Genomic DNA, 18,361 nt, shown 5'->3' with positions numbered 1-18,361 from the left:
TACACTGTCAAGTACCCAAAGTGTACTCAAAGAAGTGCATAACCCTATCCTCAACGTCCTCCCACATACGCAACAAAAAGTAAGTCAGAACTTACGTCCAATGCCACTCACCGTTCGTCCAACTACGACCACAAATGGTCTGGCAATTTGCGCGTACGAAACCACAAATCCCCAACCGAAACGCGAAGATCCTGTTTAACGAACGTCTCTAAACGCAGAACGGCGACACGGCGTTGCACATCGCCGCGGCGATGGGCCGTCGAAAGCTGACGAGGATCCTGCTGGAGGCTGGCTGCGACCGTAGCCTACGTAACAAACAAGGAGAGACCGCGAAGGACATAGCCAGGCGCAAGAACCTGACGGAGATACTCGAGATAATCAGTAAAGCGCGAAGCAAGAGCAGAACGCGAAGCAAGAGCCGCGAGGAGGACGGCGTAGCGTCTGGCTCGGCCTCAGCCAACGCCATCGCCGCGGACAAGGTCGATGGGAAGAGCAACAAGAGCGAGAAGAAGCGAGAGAAGACTGGTAGTGGTACCAGCGGCAGTAGGGACAGTTGCACGAAGAAGGAGAAAAAGAAGCACAAATCGTCCGGCAAGCAGAACAAGGTCCACTTCGAGAAGGCCGTGATGGGTAGACAGTGGTCGCCGTACGGGTGCCACTACTACCCCGATCCGGAAGCGTTCCCCCAGCCCCGTTTGGATTCCCTACCACCGGATCCGTTGGGCCGTGGCGAACAGTACTACCTAGACCTGGCAGGGAACATCAGAAAGGGACCGGTGGGAGTGGGCTACACCTGCTATTGCGCGCCGTTCTTCAGGCACATGGAGGCCAAGCTCGAGAGGGACAAAGCTGAGCTGAAAGCGCACATAGATCAGGCCCACGAGAGGCTGGACCTGAAGGTGGCCAATCTCGAGAGGAGGACCAGGGGACAGATCTCCGAGCTGACCAGATGCGTGGCGGCGGAGAGGTCCAGGTGCGACGAGAGGCACACCCACCTGCAGCAACGTTTAGCACGCGGTGGCAGAGGCAGACACAGCGAGCGACCGGCCAAAGCGTCGTTCGCCAACGATCAGTCGTTCCCACCGGCCCGTGCCAGGTCGCTCGAGGATTTACTGGACGACAGACCGCACGACAGGAGCTTCGAGATCCCAGGCGAGACGCCCATACATCGTGGCAGCCTGGACGATCTCGATATACCAGCCATACCGAGGCTCAGCAAATCCATGAGGGATCTCCCGTCGGGTTCCGGTGTCTCGAGGTCAACGCTGAGGGTGCTCGACGTTCCAGCCAGGCTGAACGAGACGTTCGACGGGGTGATCAAGCAGGATCGCAGCTCGCCTCTCGGGGCTGCATCCTCGCCATCGATCGGGTCCAGGCAGCAGGTCCATCAGCAGCGCGTAAGTGTGAAATTCGTGGTATTTTTTGTTAGGTATAATAGAACAGACTCTGGGAAGAATAATATTTGAATAGTAGTTGAATAAAAACGACGTGTAGCGTTTAACTCGTAATGTTTATTCATTTGAACAAATATTAGAGTCATTTCATGCTGAATAGATCTTTTTCTATATTGAACGATATGTCTTGTATTGATTTTGATGGAATTGTGATAGCTTGTAGTCCACGTGGAATTGTGGGAGGTTTAAGTCATCGCTTTGATAGCTTTGAAATTGTTTATAAAATACTGGACATTGAAATGCTTCATCAATTATTACTCGTTGAACGTGAAGTACAATTTCACTCGTTTTAGAGTAAAATTATCAAGTTCTGCTATTTAATTAATGAATAATGAGAAAAAAGTTTAACTTTCATTCTTTATTCAGAATTTTTATCTAAATTATAAGTTTGCACATCTCTCCCATAGTGTCACCCGGAAGTGTTTGATTAAGCTCCAGGCTTAATGACACCCTGCGGTTCGGCGCGCTGGTAATCGCGTTTGAGTGGGAGATTAAATCGCTGACGTCTTCAACTTCTCAAAATTCTCGCTCTGTTTAACGATATAGACTCAAAGACTAGGAAATTGCTTTTCAGACATTACTGAATTACTGTTACGAGTACCGTTCACGTTTGCGATAAATAAAAATTTGTTTGGCAACTGACGTAAGAAATAGTAGAATTGTTGAATTAAGTGAGGCACTGCCAGCTGTTTGTACACTTTTCTCAGCTATCCCTTACCCGATCTTTCAGAAAACACTCAAAAAAAAAAAAACAAAAAAAAAACAGAACGACTTTGAAAAAAATGTTTAAAGAACCGTGTTATTGCTGCAGCGTTCAGATTTCCGTATCGCGATAAAATTGTCTGCGTAATAATTTTGTTCGAAATTCAGAAAAGTTGCGATCATGAATTGACAGGATCACTCGTCTCGGGAGCATGGCATGAACTCCTGCCAAGAGGAGGGCAACGCGACGCGGAAGAGCGACGACAACTTGAACGAGTGGAGATCGTCGGGACGACGGAGCGTTCACGAGATGATCAAGAGATTTCAGCAAGTACCTGGCATGCACAACGGTTGGCGAGGTCCTCGTTCAGGAAGCAGCGAACCAACCAGCCCCGAGCACAGTCAGTGTTCCCAAAATCAGAGGGTCCAGCCCCAGGGAGGCGTTGGAAACGGTTGGCATGGCGAAGGTATTTTACCAGAAAGTCTTGTTCGTTGTGTCATTGTTGTGTTCGAAGCAAAAATCTGCAAAAAAGAAATTTTATCCTCATTAGAATAAGTTTCCTGAAGAGGATTTACGACGAGTTTAAAGAATATCACACATTGATGCTGAATAATCAGTTTATCGCTCGTAAAGAGAGTTGATTAAAGGTATATGTTTTCCTTAGTTTAATTTCTAAAAATCACACGGTATAAAGTATCAAATAATGTGCATGGAAATATCCTCGTCGAGTTGCTGAAAAATTCCATTCGTCGTTGTAATAAATTTTGAAAATTTTTTCTTGAACTCGTCGGGTGTTAAACATAGGTAACGACAGCGAGAGCAGCGAGGGGGATGACGACGAACAACCGGAAGCACTTAGCGGTGGGATCTCTGGAAAAGGAGTGATATCGGAGCACGTGCATTACGACAGCATAGCCAGAATGCCATATAGATCCCGTAATGCAGTTTATAGCCCGACACCGCCTTTGCATGATGCGCACAATGATTCAGGATATAGTACCCGCATGTACGGTTCCAGTAAAGGTGCTTCTCCTTCGTTATCAGGTAAAAGTATTATATCTGTTATTTATGTCGATAATACGTTCCTCTTACCGTTAAATAGATAACTACTTTGCAAACTGTCTCCTATATTTCTATACTTTTTACACCACTGTGTGTACCTATATCTCAATCTGTGTATATTTACTTTGTTAAGACTATTTGGAAATGGCGAATAACGTTGATATAAACGATGACAATGATATCTTAAAGCTTATTTCTTCTACATTCCTTTACGTTTATACCTCTACTCGTGGACTTCTATGCCTTAATATCATACGTATTTTCAATATAATATTTATATTTTAGTATTTTCTATTTACTATCGCTGCTTCGCTATGTCTATAATTTTCATACGTTCTCCAAGTCCTCTCTATTCGCATTAAATTAAGTCAAACGTGCCAGATATAATTAAATGCAAATTATCCCGTTTTTAATTGAAAATTAATTTCATTTTGATTCTAGCATCTTTACATAAATACATTGTCACCTTCTAGGTCAACTGGAATGCGACGTGATTCTGCCGACCACACCGAACACATTTCCCAGCGGTGAACAACTGGCTGCACTGTTGGAGCAACCCAGGAACCACGATCTCACGGTCTACGAACGCGGTGCCGACAATGTTGTCATTAACATCGGAACCGCGAGTCTCGTTTAAGAGATACTTCCAAAGACATCGACTTCGCATAATTTCATGATACCTACTCAGGTGTTTATACGATAACATAAATATCGTGTACAAATCGAACTGTTCATACTATTAGGCAATAATTATGTACAAAATAATTTTTGTTTAAAGATCGAAGTATTCTGGTTTCGTAAATAGTTTATGGTGAAACGTTGATAAAATTATGATAAACTATGATAAACTGGAAGATGTGAATTCCTTGTAGCAATAGAAATCAAAAAGTTATCTACCATTTTGCAATCCTAGGCTTCGTTTTCGAAATATGTATGTATAAGCAGAATTGATGCCAGGGATGATTCAAACTCGCGCCATGCGCACCGTCTTCAGCGTCAGGAAAGTATCTAATATAAATATAAGACTGGCGCCCTTCGGGGCCATTTATTAATTACTTACGGACGATTTTCGCCATTTTTCTCAATAAAGATTTTTACTTTTTTTAAAATAATTATTGAGTATTTGGAAAATGCGTATTATAATAAAAGATTAGATTTGAAACAATCTTAAAGTAAGGAAACAAATTAATCACTAGGCGAATTTCAATTCGTGGTAAAATATTACGGAAAAATGGCTTTCCACCTCCCTCCTCCCACGAAGTAAGGTCATTTAGCGATTTATTAAACCCCTTTTCTTCCTCAGGACCCTTCGTAATTAATGAACGTCCCCTTAGTCGCTCCAAAGAATATTAGAAGTATAAAAGAATTAGGATCATGCACCGTTTTCTATAGCTACAGTACTGCGTGACGGAAAAGCAGTTGAAATTGAAATGGCTTCCGCCGAACGCTGTTTAAATCCTACCCCACTCAGCGCTTGCTCACACATAGAACATAGAAAAAATTCTTTTCACTGGTTGAAAATTCTATCTATTTTTGAAAGACGTATGGCAAAATACCTGTTACAGAAGTTGATTCGTATGAAACCTTAGTTACGTAGTAAATTCTTTGTTTTATCATTATGTACATGTATATCCTTTTGAAAAAATCATCATTCGCATCATCATTAGAGTAGGAAATGTGTTATGTACCTACGTATAGATTGCCATGTACCACGAAATTAGGTTCAATTATATCTATTTATTATATAATAACAATACATGTATCATAGTATGTACATGCCTGTTTTTGTTAACAATAGTATCACTATACTAGTGAATATCTCAATTTAGTCTCGTTCAAAAACTAAATGTATTATGCAGCGATAGGTGCAATTAAATAACAAATGAAGATTTTGGCCACTAGTGTCCTGTTTTACTTATAGTACAGATGACAATGCAAATTCTGTTATCGATGAATGATACAAAGGTACACCTGTTAAGGTGTTCGCATTAGCATTTTGAATTTCTACAGCAACATAATCACCATTTTTTATGGGTTGTTTCATATTTGAATATTTATCAGTAGGTATATCCATAGTCGGAATTATTACTCGCGTGTTACCATCGTTCCTTCCTTGAAGATACTCGTCTGATCGCCTGCTGGCCTAAAATTAAAATCAAAATTGCTTAATCTTTATTAGCGACAAAATTGGTTTTCTCTCAAATTTGTTTAATTATTGTACCACGTGGTACAATTATTGTTATAATATAGTTTTATTATTATAGATTATAAAATTGTTTTACCCCCTCTACAAGTACAAGTTGCACCTGTCCAATCTGTAATTTATTTAATTCCTCCGAAGTGGGCGTACATGTTGAAATCATTCGTTCGAGTCGTTTTTGTTTTACAATTGGTTCTACATTGTCCTCATAGCGACGATGTGCGGTAGTTTTCTAAAAGTAATTCAACATTTTGTAGTGATAAATACTTCGTCCATAGAATATAATATAATCTACACGTATCGTCGAATGTTAATTGAAGAAATGTATGTAAATAAAAAGTACCTCCCGCATGCTATACGAAAATAAGTATGCTTTGTTATATTTCACTAATCGTATCAACGATAGTGTATCTTGAAATTGTTCTTCAGTCTCACCACAGAATCCAGCAATAAAATCGCTGGAGAGACTTATATTTGGAAGAATATCACGTATATGGTGCACCAAATCTAAATATACTTCTCTCGTATATCCCCTCCTCATTCTTTCCAAAACAACAGAATTGCCACTTTGAGCAGGTAAATGTATTTGCTTACAAATGTTCGACCTCTCAGCTATCAATTGCAAGACTTCATCGGGAAAGTCTTTAGGATGCGGTGATGTGAATCTAAAAATGACTTTTGATTAAAATTGCCCCTTAGACTAAATCAGACTACTTCAAAAAAAAGATAGGACAAATTTTATTCGAATGAATATAAAGTATATCTTTATCTAAATAAGAGTCTTGCTCATTTCTGATATAAAGTACAATAATGGAACATTCATCACCTTATCCTCATTTCTGGATTAATACGAGAAACTTCATCTAATAAATCGCTAAACCTGCGACCTCCTTTTTTAGTTTTATATACAGTTTTGAAACCTCTGGCAAGATGAGTTTCTACATCATTAACCATATAAAATTCTGATTGCGACATGTCCCTGTAACTATTTACATTCTGCCCAAGTAATGTTACCTCCTTTACACCATCATCTGACAAGGATTGAATCTCTTTTATTATACTGCTAATTGGTCGCGACCTTTCTCTTCCTCGTGTAAATGGTACGATGCAGTATGTGCACATATTATCGCAACCTCGCATTATTGAACTAGAAAAATAATTTTAGACAATTATTAATTATGATAATATTATAATACAATGTATGTGACTGGCTCCTAAGAATGGAATTTCTTATGGATAAAAAATGGATTTTTTAACTTTAATAGTTCTTGGGGTTTTCAAGACTTTGAACCCTCCACTTTCAAATAAACTAGTTTACATTTAAAACTTTCTAACTTCTCTTTTCTTGAGAGCTCTTCACATATAATATTATAATTGATATAAAAGAGATTATGACATTACACAAATGCACTACGGGAGTCTGGATTCAGTCTTACTGGTGTAATGTCTGCATATGTTTCATCAAATGATAAAACAACATTAACAGCAGTTTCATTATCCGGTTGAGACAGAAGTCGTGGTAAATCCTTGTAACTGTCTGGACCAGCTATAACATCGACTAGTCGTCCTTTTTCTAGGATTTTCGTTTTCAAACGTTCTGCCATACATCCTAATAAACCAATCTTCATGGTAGGCCTCCTTTTTCTTCTCATGCCATTTAAACCCTCTAGTTTGTTCCATACTTTCTGTTCTGCGTTATCTCTGATAGAACATGTAACGAGTAGGATTATATTAGCACTTTCTATGTCTTCTGTTTTCTTATAACCATGTGTTTTGAGAATAGACCAAATTATCTCTGTGTCATTAACATTCATTTGACATCCATAAACTTCAAAATATACTGAAATTACAATTAATAAAATTAAGAGTTAATACTTTTATTTTGAAATATTTTGAGTATCACAATTATAAAAATTATTAAATACTGATCTGTATGTTCTTTTATCTGATATAATTACACAATTATAGATACTTATATGTAGTTGTTTACCTTTTTGGTTACGAGCTTCGATGTCTTTCGCATAAGGAATACTTGGTGCGATAATAGGATCATTAGAAACTGGAGAATTACTTGTTATAAAATCTTTTAATGACGGTCCACTTTTTGGCAGAACTCTGAATTGCTTCAGATCGGATATAGGTTTTTGACTGTTCTCTTTATTAACCTCAAATTGAATAGCAGTTGCGTGTAATCTTCGACGGTGTAAATTATATTGAAGTACATTCTTATATTTAACGGAATATTTTTCAATTAACCATTTCCTCGACGAATTATGATACGTTTCAAGTGGTTTGATTTGTTTTAACGAATGTGTTATACTCTTCATACTTACACTTGATACAGGTGTACAATTCGCGTGTAATGCATTAAACAATAATTTATAAATTATTGAAGGATAAATTGACACAAATATGCATTTATATTATTTTGCACGAGCAATAAATAATTAAAGTGATACTTGTTCTTCGCTTAGATTCAATTACGTAAATTGAAGAGATGTTCATAAATAGGTTATGTATTACGAAATTTATTGTCATCAAGTACTAAGCATCAAATACAAATAATATATTATTGAATTTTTATAACATTCATACTTTCCCCATTTCAATAAAAATTAATGTCTTATGTGTATCTGTATAAAAATGTCTACTTCAGTAGCAATGATTCATAAACAATATTTGAAGATAGATATTGCTATAATATAATTCTCTATTTATATTAGATCATTTAGTATCCTATTTATTTTCAATCTTTTTGTTCTTAATAGTTTAGATTTTCTAGCACTTATATTAGAGAGGGTCTGGTAGTGATGATAATTTTTGAAAGAAATAATGAATAGCACCTTTTTTGAACATACTTTATTAATATGTTATATTACAAAAATTTAATGTGTTACTTAATGGTGGGCAGCTGCTTTCCTCATTTGTACAAGGATGTTTCCAAGTTCTTCACGTTTCCTTTTAGCTCTAATGTGCGTGCCCAGCTATAAAATTATTTATGATGTTACATATTTAATTTTACTATCAAAATAAAATACTTGTTTTCATGCTTACCCTCCTCTTCAAGAATTTCAGAGCACGTTTATCCTTGGAAACTTTCAACAATTCCATAGCACGTTTTTCATATGGTGCATGACCAGTTACTTCACGGATCAAGTCTCTGACAAACTTACTGTGTTTAGTTTGCCTCTAAAAGTATAAAATTACAAGTAGTAAATATTAACTGGTGTTACACTATTAATTATTTCTAATTAGACATAATAATCAATTGCCAATTTTGAGAAGTTTTCGATCATAATGTACCATGTAACTTATATTTGTCTTAACTTTATGAAGTCTCAGATATTTCAAGTAGGTAAGATTTGTAACTCAAGCCTATTATGATATAGATATTTAATGCATTTAAACATATAAATGTTGGATGTAGAACACGACTAAGTACCAATACTGTAGTCTGTTTAACAACAATTAGTACTCACCCCCTTCAATCTAGCTGGCAAAACGCACACAGTCTTCTTCTTCTCATTTTTATTTTTTGCCACACGGATTTTGGTGGTTTTGTGGCCTTTATTAAGGCCTACCGCTAATTCGTACCTTGGAGCCATTCTGCAAAAATAACACGGTGACTTTCACAGGTTAGGTCACTAAACACAACAATGTAAAACAAATACCGCACGATAATATTACGCGTTTTACATTGCAATGTTTTATACGAGTATACATAACTACAGAAATATTATGTTTTAACTAGGATTGTAAGAATATTTGACGATTCAATATGACACAAACCTTCACGATTCAAACACATTCATAGAAGGAAATACGATCTCGTTTCCAACAGAAATTTTCCGATCGAGTTTTATGCGCGTGCGCTATTATACAACTCACATATCTGATTTACAAAGAACGCGACAAAAATTAAAAATCAAACAAATATTAAGAAAAGTATAATAAATTTATTTAAAATATAGCAAATTAATGTAGAAATGGGAAAGAACGAGTATTCCATAAACCTTTGGGTCAGTCATGAATTCTATGAAAATTACTGTTTGAAAAAACTTGTCGTAATATTATTTTTATTCTATGTAAAAAGTTTTTAAACAAAAAGATATTTACACTCATTCAGCAAGAAAGAAATTTTGTAAATAAAACCATGTAATTTACAACGGAATCTCCCTAGTGTGTCCAATTTCATGTTTGTCGGAGGACATACTGTATCGTAGTAAAGAATCTGTTTCAACTTCATGGTTATGATTCGTAACTGCTGCGGTGTCAGTTTTTGAAGTGAATTTTTTACCTTATATTACGAAGCGGTATGTTTGTAATATCCACGATTCTACTACTTTTCTCAAAAGTATTCATGTCGTAACATTTATTTCTACTGACAAGAAACCATATTCATAATGGTAAACATTCCGAATAACTTAACCAAGTGGGATCTGTCAGAAGATCCACTTGCACCGCTGACCGATCGTCAAAAAGATTGTTTATTAAGCTTAGAAGAGGAATTATTTTCCGACAGTATTCTTGCGACTGATAAACAAAACGATACCGTTCATATAAAAGATAATGAGAAATCAGTACAAATTGAACGGTACCAAGATCTGTTAGAACATTATGCTGCATTAGAAAAAAAGTGTATGGACCGAAAAGATATAAAATACATTATGTACCTCAATGAACTTGAGGCTAGACGACTGGAATGTCATGAACTTTGTCTCCAAATAGAAGAAGCATTAGAGGACTTCACGATGCTGTACAAACAATATTCAGAAGTTTCTGATAAAACTACATCTCTCTACAATGCTAGTGAACAGCTTGACTCTGATCAACGAAAATTAAATTCTACTATAGAGAACATTACCGAATACATAAAGTATTTCAAAGATATTGATTTGACAATGGAGAAATTAGAGGCACCCACACTATCAGTGAACAGTGAAATGTTCTTTAATATATTGGATAAAATTGATACAAATATAGATTTTGTGCAGAGCAATCCTTCATTTAAGGAAAGCAATACGTACTTAATTAAATATAAACATTGTCAGTCTAAGGCAATATCTATGATACAAAATTATGTGTTTAATTTATTTAGTAAAACTACAGAAAGTATTTTAAATTTAAGAGATAATGATAATTCCCAAGATAATGCAGATGCAGCTTTGGCACTCTTTTATGGAAGATTTCAAACTATTTTGTCAAAAGTTAGACCAGTTATAGAACAAATAGAAATAAAATCTTACAAACGACAAGAATATGATAGTTTATTGTCAGAGTGCCATCAATATTATTGGAGTCAAAGAGGATTGGTATTAGGCAGCAGTGTACAGAAATCTCTAACATCTGTAAAAGAGAAATATAATGGTGATCATTGTAGTTTGGTACGAAATTCATGTGCATTATTATTACATGCATCAATGGATGAATATAAATTATTTTATGAATTTTTCTCCAAGCCATCCAGTGGATTAACAGCATATCTTGAAAGTCTGTGTACTTCTTTGTATGATACACTCAGACCATTCATTATTCATATTAATCATTTAGAAACATTAGCTGAGATTTGTTGTATTTTGAGAATTGAAATGCTGGATGAGCATGTTCAAAATAATTTTGAACCCTTGGAAGGGTTTGGAAACATTTGTTTGCAATTATTGCACGATGTACAGGAGAGGCTCGTGTTTCGTGCGCATCTTTATTTGCAGTCAGATGTTTTAAATTATAATCCATCTCCAGGTGATTTAGCATACCCAGAGAAATTAAAAATGATGGAAGACATAGCAGAATCGATACGAGAAGAGACTCGTCAAACAAATATGAAGAAACTATCCATATCATCTATGGATGATAATATTTCTGAGCCGATGATTTCCCGAAATCATATTATAATGGATTCTATTTATCAAAAAACACATATGGGCAACTCACCAGCAGACCTTCATGGAATGTGGTATCCTACTGTCCGTAGAACATTAGTTTGTTTGTCAAGATTGTATAGATGTGTAGACAAATCTGTCTTTCAGTCCTTGAGTCAAGAAGCAATATCTCTTTGCGTCCAAAGTATAGAGAATGCAAAGCAAGAAATTGAAAAGAGGGCAACATCTTTAGATGCAGAACTTTTCCAGATAAAACATTTGTTAATTTTGCGTGAGCAGATTGCACCTTTTCAAGTGGACTTCACTATAAAAGAATACAGTTTAGACTTTTCTAAAGTTAAGACAGCAGCATTTGGTTTATTAGAAAAAAGTTCACGAATTTTTACTCTGTCAAATAACGCTTTGTTAGAATTTTTATTAGAAGGTGCACCACAAATGAAAGAACAGTTAATAGATTCAAGGAAGCAAGTGGACAACAAGTTGAAATATACTTGCCAACGTCTTATACAGCATGCAACATTTTTGTTGGTTCATCCAGTTTTGAAATTACTGGAAAAAGAAAAGTTACATGTAAATACCAACACTCCAGATAAACCCCAAACACATGTTCTTGGGAGTCCACAAGATGTTGCAGCAGTAATTAGCGAAGTTTTACGGATAATAAAATTTAAATGCCCTGAGGTCCAACAGCTGATGCAATTGTATCTATCCAATAAAGAAACAGAGTTTATTTTATTTAGACCAGTAAAAAATAACGTGTGTGCAGCGTTTACACAATTATATCAGATATTAAACAAATATTACAATGCAGAGGAACTGCTGTTAATTGCTTGTCCATTACCAGAACAAATTTCTGTTATATTGAGTTCATCCAGTCTGATTCATGGGAAAAATGCACAGACCTCTGCAAAGAAAACATAGCCAAAATGAGGTATCAGATTTTTGTAACTAGGTACTGTACATTAATGTTATTTTTAACTTGTAATCAAATTATAAATTTTTTTAACAGAGTATTTGCTTTTACAATAAATATTAATATATAATAAAGGTTTCACATTTTTATGTAAAATATATAGAATGTACATAAACGATGCAAATATCATACAAAATAGTTCGAATGCTTTACCGAAATTACATAAACTACTGTAATTTACGCTGTATCGTATTCTTGAAATTCAACAATATTTTAATCCTTTCTAATGTATTTTAAAAACGTGCAATTTTTGTATTATGGAACTGTACATATCTAAAATATTAAATTTCATTAAATACAACAAACTTCGTAATGCTTTCTGAAATCATATCTAAAGTTTAAGATAGATTTTTGCAAAAAATTGCTATAAACGTAATGTTTAAAACAAATAGCTATATATTTGGAACACTGGCGATTGTTTTGCAGATTTCAGAATTACGTAACGTAATTAATTGTAGATACACATTAAAATTGATAATATTATAGTTAACTATTTAGATCCCTTAGTCAGAGGTAAAAATTGAGTGGTTTAATCAGTGTAATTTAATTTATAAGTTTATTAATTAAATCATCGTTTAATTAACATGTGTAGTAGTACAAATTTTCGATTTTACAGACAATTCAAAAACGTATAAAATCGTAAACACGCTTAATTATTTCGGGTTGTACTTTCGAGAGTTTTTCGATAAACGATTTCATCACATTTTATACAGTGCGGACTACGGGATTCAACATATTAGAGACTGGTGCATATTTTTGCCGAGAATCGTTCTCGTCGAATTCCACGGGGAATAGTCGAATGAATTCTGCAGTAACGTTATCAACCGGTGGATGCAAGTAATCTCTAACAGTGACATACTTCGGTCCACCGAAAGTATCTAGCACCGCGATCGTCGATATTTTCAATTTGGCGAAATAGAAATGGTGATCTGTAACAATACAAAATACATCATTTGTTAAAATTGATAATAGTGGTTTTTCTTATCGATTGACATTAAGTAACAGACGAAATTTTACCTGGTGGCATATTAGCTAATTTCGGATGACGATCGAAGAAAACTTTTTTGGCTAAGTCAAGTTCCGCACTCTCGTTCTTCAGCTAGAAAAATACATAATTGATAATTTCATATCTTCATGAACGTGAATCATTTTTATCTACTAACCGGTTTCATTTTCCCGGATAAAAGTACTCTGGCACAGCGAGGGTCCATTGGGTCCCATTGTTTCGATTTGCAATATTCTCCTTGAGCCAATGTCATCAACAACGTGACGCGATTATCTCTCTACGATTAGAAAAATTGTTATCGAATGTACGTGATTTTCAAAACTGCACGTAAAGATAGAATCAAGTATATTATTGTATCAGAGAATAATTTCATTATTCGCACTCTAATTATTTTTAAGATACGTAAGTTTTGATGATATCGATCGAGACAATAAGTCGTTCGGTCCGTAAAACTGCTCGCTATCTTATCAGAGAAAGGTAAAATTAAACATCGAATACTTAGGAATGCATTATTGAATAAATATACGAGTATGGTAGTACTCACAGCGAGATCTTGAGCTGTGTAATCCAAAGGAGTAAGATAAAGATACGGAACACCTGATCCATTTCCTAAGAGTCCATCACTGTAGGAAATTAAATTTACTGTTGGATACGACTCAATATCCTTCCGCGTGCTTATGGTCGCCACGGACACCCAGTCTGATTATAGAAAAACATCGGTAGCAGTTTAGAATACGAATGGTCGTGCGAGGAAAAGTATCGAAATATAAAAGTATTGTTAAATATAATATTAAAAAGAGAATTATAAATTTATTTTATGGGACAAATACATTCGTAACTTTTGTGAAAATGCAGAAATTCAAAAATGAAAGTCGATAAATAAATGACTTATAAGAGAAATTCGCATCCTCTAATGTTAAAAGTATTCAAATAGATTACTTAGAAATCCAAAGAAAAATCTAGAAATACAGGGTGTCCCAAAACTCGAGGAGGAGCCGGAAATGGGGTGTAGCTGAGACGATTCTGAACAACAATTTCCTTTGCAAAAATGTCGGATGGGGCTTCGTTAAGGAGATATTAAGCGAAAACCCCGACCAATCAGAGCGCGCGTAGACCGTTGGAGCGGCCGCGGTAGCGTAGGCTACGCGCTGGTGGCCGCGCTTGCACGCGAACAAGTGACTCGACGTGCATCGAAGGACATTGGGCGCGGCTGCCTAGCGCGTAGCCTTCGCTACCGCGGCCGCTCCAACGGTCTACGCGCGCTCTGATTGGTCGGGGTTTTCGCTTAATATCTCCTTAACAAAGCCCCATCCGACATTTTTGCAAAGGAAATTGTTGTTCAGAATCGTCTCAGCTACCCCCCATTTCCGGCTCCTCCTCGAGTTTTGGGACACCCTGTATAATTGTAAATACATATAATTAACGTTAAACTGAATACATTTTCAGAGTCTTGGATTATTTAAACGTTCAAAAGATCATTACATCAATTGTTACTATTATTAGAATTAACCGATAATTTCGTAACGAGAGATTAATTTTTTCTCTAATCTATCAAGCTAATTCAGGTCATCTTTAGAATTAGATGTCGAATGATTAAATTTTCATTTTATTTCGCGATGATAACCATAATTCACATTGGATTGTATTAGAATAACGTGCATGATTAGATGGTAATCAACCATTAGACCTGATTCCGGTGTTTTGACTGCGATAATGGTATACATGCTAACTAAATTGAAGAAAAAAACGACAGAAACCATCAAATACAATGACGCACATTGCGCTTTAAATTGAAAATTTTGGAGTTGCGCCAAAGTTGTGCACACGAACCTAATATTAATTTCATACGAGTGTAAAGTGTATCAAGTATATACACATGCATACACAATTGTAAGCATCAGTGGAAACGTTTATTTGTGTTATATGTATCTGCGGTCACACAATTCATACACGCTCTTTTCATTAGCTCATCCTAAACAAATTTTATTATTCTCCGTATAAGAACATTCCAATGTCATTCCAACTGTGACTATAAACAGTCCAAACTGTTCGAGCGTACAATAACCAGAAATAAAGTATCAACCATAGTTTCAATTATAAGCAGCGTTTACCATTTAAGCGATTGTATTTTTCTTACCAGCCTGGTTGACAATGAATCTTGCCATTAGAGCAGCCCGATCGACGGGTGGTGGAACGACGGGAGGTTGTTGGTCCCTTTCGGAAATTTTCTCCATGTCGCGAATTTCATAGCGTTGTTTCTCGTATTTCATTTCCTGCGGTTGATATTCGCGAAGTTCTCGCATTTTTTTCCACTTCAGAAACTCCTCGAACTCTTGCCATTGTTCTTGTTCCTCCCATTTTTGCGAGTACTTTTTCGCCTCGACTGTCAAGATCGAAAGAGCGACGAGGATCGCAAATCGCCAAATCATGGTTGGGTTCGTGTCCACGATCGTTCCACTCCGAAGGTAAATGCTTTTTACACGATACGAGAAATGTGTCTCGTCGCGTGTACTATCGTGTCGCGTTCACTTGTGGTTTACTTTTGAATTTTGTTTGGCCGTCTTTTATATAGCCGCGTATCAGCGAAAACGTATACGCGAATGAGTAACAACGGGCGCCAATGACGATTGAGCTTGCTTAACTCGAGGTCAATATATCGAACATCGAACTCGAGCATGAAGTACACAAAGAGAATTGGTTGCTTTGGAAAACATAACCTGATACTTGCGAAATGTCAAGCGTTTTATTGGCACCGTGGTAGAACAGAATTTTAAATTATTCATGTACGAAAGGAGAAACAGTAAGTGATGTTATAGAATTTTGGGGACCAAAGGAAAGCATTGGGAAGTATGTTAGTAAAGAGTGTGTTTAGATCGTCGGGAGACATAACCTATTTGTGAAATGTCAAACGTACTATGATTACAGTGGAATTGAATTAAAGGATGATGATTAGATTAGATGAAAACGAATTTTAAATGGTAGTAATATTACAAAGCTTTAATGAATGTTGAGAATATTTAGCCAATATGTTTCTTGTCAAAAAATAATTGTCATGCTCTTCTTTAAAATTGGACTGGTGAAGTATTTAATTGTTTTTCTCCGTAATTTCACGCATTGAATTTAAAAATTATCAAATTTTCATTGAAAATGAAGATTAGTTACTAAATTTTCTTATTCAAGAATTCCTAACCTAATCCAGATTGATGTAGAGAACATATGTTATATCTTGAAATACTTGAGACAGAATTGGCATCAACATTCGTAAAAGAACAAACTATTGAGAAGTAATTCAGAGAATTTATAAAAACAATTTATGAAGGCTGAAGATAACAAAGATTCAGATTGAGTTTATAGGTTTGCTGTGACTAATCTTCTGTTATATAATATGCCTGATTAGAAATCATTATCAACAATTACTATAAGTTTCATTGAGGAAATCTTTCAGGATATGCATATAGTATTTTCTTATGAATATATATGTAATTTAGTGGGTACTTTCCTTAAGCCATATCTGAAATATGCATGCGAAACATGCAGTCATTAAAGTATTGTAACACAAATTAGTATTAAGTGGTTATTGTTAGTCTTGTATGATAGTGCTGAACAATACTTCATAAATTATTCAGATTAGTTTCGTTTCAAATCACAAAATTTTTATGGTATTAAAACAAAACATTTTGATATACAAAACAGTTTGCCTAATTATTAGTATACAGATCAATGAAGCAATGATTTAAATTTCGAAAACACTCTTAGTTACACTTTTAGGCAATAACAACTTTGTATCAATAGGCATTATATATTTATTTGATTTTCTGGACAATAATATTGAGGGAAATGTTATTATTCTATCGTTTAAAAGAAAATTTTGTTTTATGGATTATAAAATCCCAAGGATTATATGGATTATAACTTTTGATATTTTGGGAACAAAAAGCAAGAAAGTACTAGAAATAAGATAATGAATAAAACTTTATAACTTTTACAAAGGTTCAGGTGTATTGTTTTTTTTTTTTTATTTTTAAATTACATTATGAATTTTCAAATAAAGAGTAGTGAACTGCGAATGTCTACAGATACTTCTATGAAATTGAATTCAAGTCAAGTTTACTCGAACAATAGAATAGAACAAGCAAATTTATTATCAGTCTTATGATCCTTACACCTGAACTTATCTCTTTATATATTTTTGAAGAACAATTTTGTAAGGCAAATTTCCGTATGCACCGCTTTCGTCTAGTTTTTGAATTACGTAACTCGAATAAGTACTTTTCTTATATAGAGTATTTCTTGCGCGCGATACTTTTTTTTTTTGTTATTCACGTATTTATGTACGGAACATCGCTACTTGGCAGAAGCCGATTTTCATCCAATTTGAAGTACTTTGATTTCTATTATTAAACATTTTTGATATCGTTCCAAGCGACTGAATTAATCGAAATTACCAAAATAAAGATAAAACACAGCAATTCAAATGAAATTTGCCGATCATCTGATAGTAACGATTTGATAGGAACACAATTTTGAATTTCAACAATATTTTCACAATAATTATTTGAATGAAACGGTAAATTATATCGACCAAATTGCATAGGGGAAAGTTGTAGCAAACATATGTATTAATAATTATAGCCAGTCACGATTCATCAAAAGAATATTGTACGAATGTAGCGAGAAATAAATTCGATTCGGGATATAATTTCAATGAACTGTCGAGGGTTTACTGTAAGAATTACAAGGTTTCGTTTTTATCAAGATGGAGATGTTATGCATATATTTTAGTGCTTAAGTCACTGCCTTACAATGTTCTTTCAACGAAAATAAACTTCGTAGAAATTTCCGAAAAATTATGAATAGAATTATTCAACAGGTGGATCTTACAGCACATAAATTGTATTTACACGTGTACTCGTCAAAAAACAATTCATCAATTTACAACAAAACATAATAATCTCTCTGAAAGAATTCGCTACCTCTAGCAATAAATATACATATACATATCATTATATATATATATATATATATATACATCGAGAAAGAAAAAAATATAGATATAGATGGATATATATATATATATTGTGTGT

The 18,361-nt window shown here is 35.1% G+C and overlaps 5 protein-coding genes across 9 annotated transcripts in view; 2 read left to right on the top strand and 3 right to left on the bottom strand.

Moving 5' to 3' along the window:
- Positions 1-4,095, top strand: part of LOC128888482 (ankyrin repeat domain-containing protein 6) — a 156,730-nt gene extending 152,635 nt beyond the window's left edge. For all 5 annotated transcript variants that reach the window (XM_054145369.1, XM_054145366.1, XM_054145367.1 and 2 more), the window contains 4 exons: positions 219-1,397; positions 2,350-2,623; positions 2,962-3,201; positions 3,693-4,095. In XM_054145369.1, the coding sequence (XP_054001344.1) occupies positions 219-1,397; positions 2,350-2,623; positions 2,962-3,201; positions 3,693-3,856 (1,857 nt within the window). In that variant the 3' untranslated portion in view covers positions 3,857-4,095. The remainder of the gene's footprint in view (positions 1-218; positions 1,398-2,349; positions 2,624-2,961; positions 3,202-3,692) is intronic.
- A 955-nt stretch (positions 4,096-5,050) lies between these two features.
- LOC128888485 (CDK5RAP1-like protein) lies at positions 5,051-7,976 on the bottom strand. Its single transcript, XM_054145372.1, has 6 exons — positions 7,410-7,976; positions 6,821-7,259; positions 6,246-6,566; positions 5,763-6,084; positions 5,502-5,651; positions 5,051-5,362 (listed from the first exon to the last, which is right to left on the bottom strand). Exons 1-6 carry the CDS (start codon positions 7,744-7,746, stop codon positions 5,135-5,137), a joined length of 1,797 nt encoding a protein of 598 aa, XP_054001347.1. The 5' UTR covers positions 7,747-7,976; the 3' UTR covers positions 5,051-5,134.
- Positions 7,977-8,251: 275 nt separating this feature from the next.
- Positions 8,252-9,346, bottom strand: LOC128888489 (60S ribosomal protein L36). The gene is made up of 4 exons (XM_054145381.1): positions 9,209-9,346; positions 8,899-9,025; positions 8,474-8,608; positions 8,252-8,403 (listed from the first exon to the last, which is right to left on the bottom strand). The coding sequence occupies exons 2-4, from the start codon at positions 9,022-9,024 to the stop codon at positions 8,317-8,319; spliced, it is 348 nt and encodes a 115-aa protein (XP_054001356.1). The 5' UTR covers position 9,025; positions 9,209-9,346; the 3' UTR covers positions 8,252-8,316.
- A 283-nt stretch (positions 9,347-9,629) lies between these two features.
- On the top strand, positions 9,630-12,975 carry LOC128888484 (conserved oligomeric Golgi complex subunit 3). The gene is made up of 2 exons (XM_054145371.1): positions 9,630-12,229; positions 12,308-12,975. Exon 1 carries the CDS (start codon positions 9,823-9,825, stop codon positions 12,217-12,219), a length of 2,397 nt encoding a protein of 798 aa, XP_054001346.1. The 5' UTR covers positions 9,630-9,822; the 3' UTR covers positions 12,220-12,229; positions 12,308-12,975.
- Positions 12,814-15,850, bottom strand: LOC128888488 (protein CREG1). The gene is made up of 5 exons (XM_054145380.1): positions 15,415-15,850; positions 13,822-13,976; positions 13,435-13,554; positions 13,289-13,370; positions 12,814-13,200 (listed from the first exon to the last, which is right to left on the bottom strand). The coding sequence occupies exons 1-5, from the start codon at positions 15,704-15,706 to the stop codon at positions 12,977-12,979; spliced, it is 873 nt and encodes a 290-aa protein (XP_054001355.1). The 5' UTR covers positions 15,707-15,850; the 3' UTR covers positions 12,814-12,976.
- Positions 15,851-18,361: the final 2,511 nt, after the last annotated feature.

Source organism: Hylaeus anthracinus, unplaced genomic scaffold (genome assembly GCF_026225885.1).
Source record: "Hylaeus anthracinus isolate JK02 unplaced genomic scaffold, UHH_iyHylAnth1.0_haploid 11994, whole genome shotgun sequence".
In the NCBI taxonomy this organism is placed as follows: Eukaryota; Metazoa; Arthropoda; class Insecta; order Hymenoptera; family Colletidae; genus Hylaeus; species Hylaeus anthracinus.
This window is presented reverse-complemented; position numbering and strand designations above follow the sequence as displayed.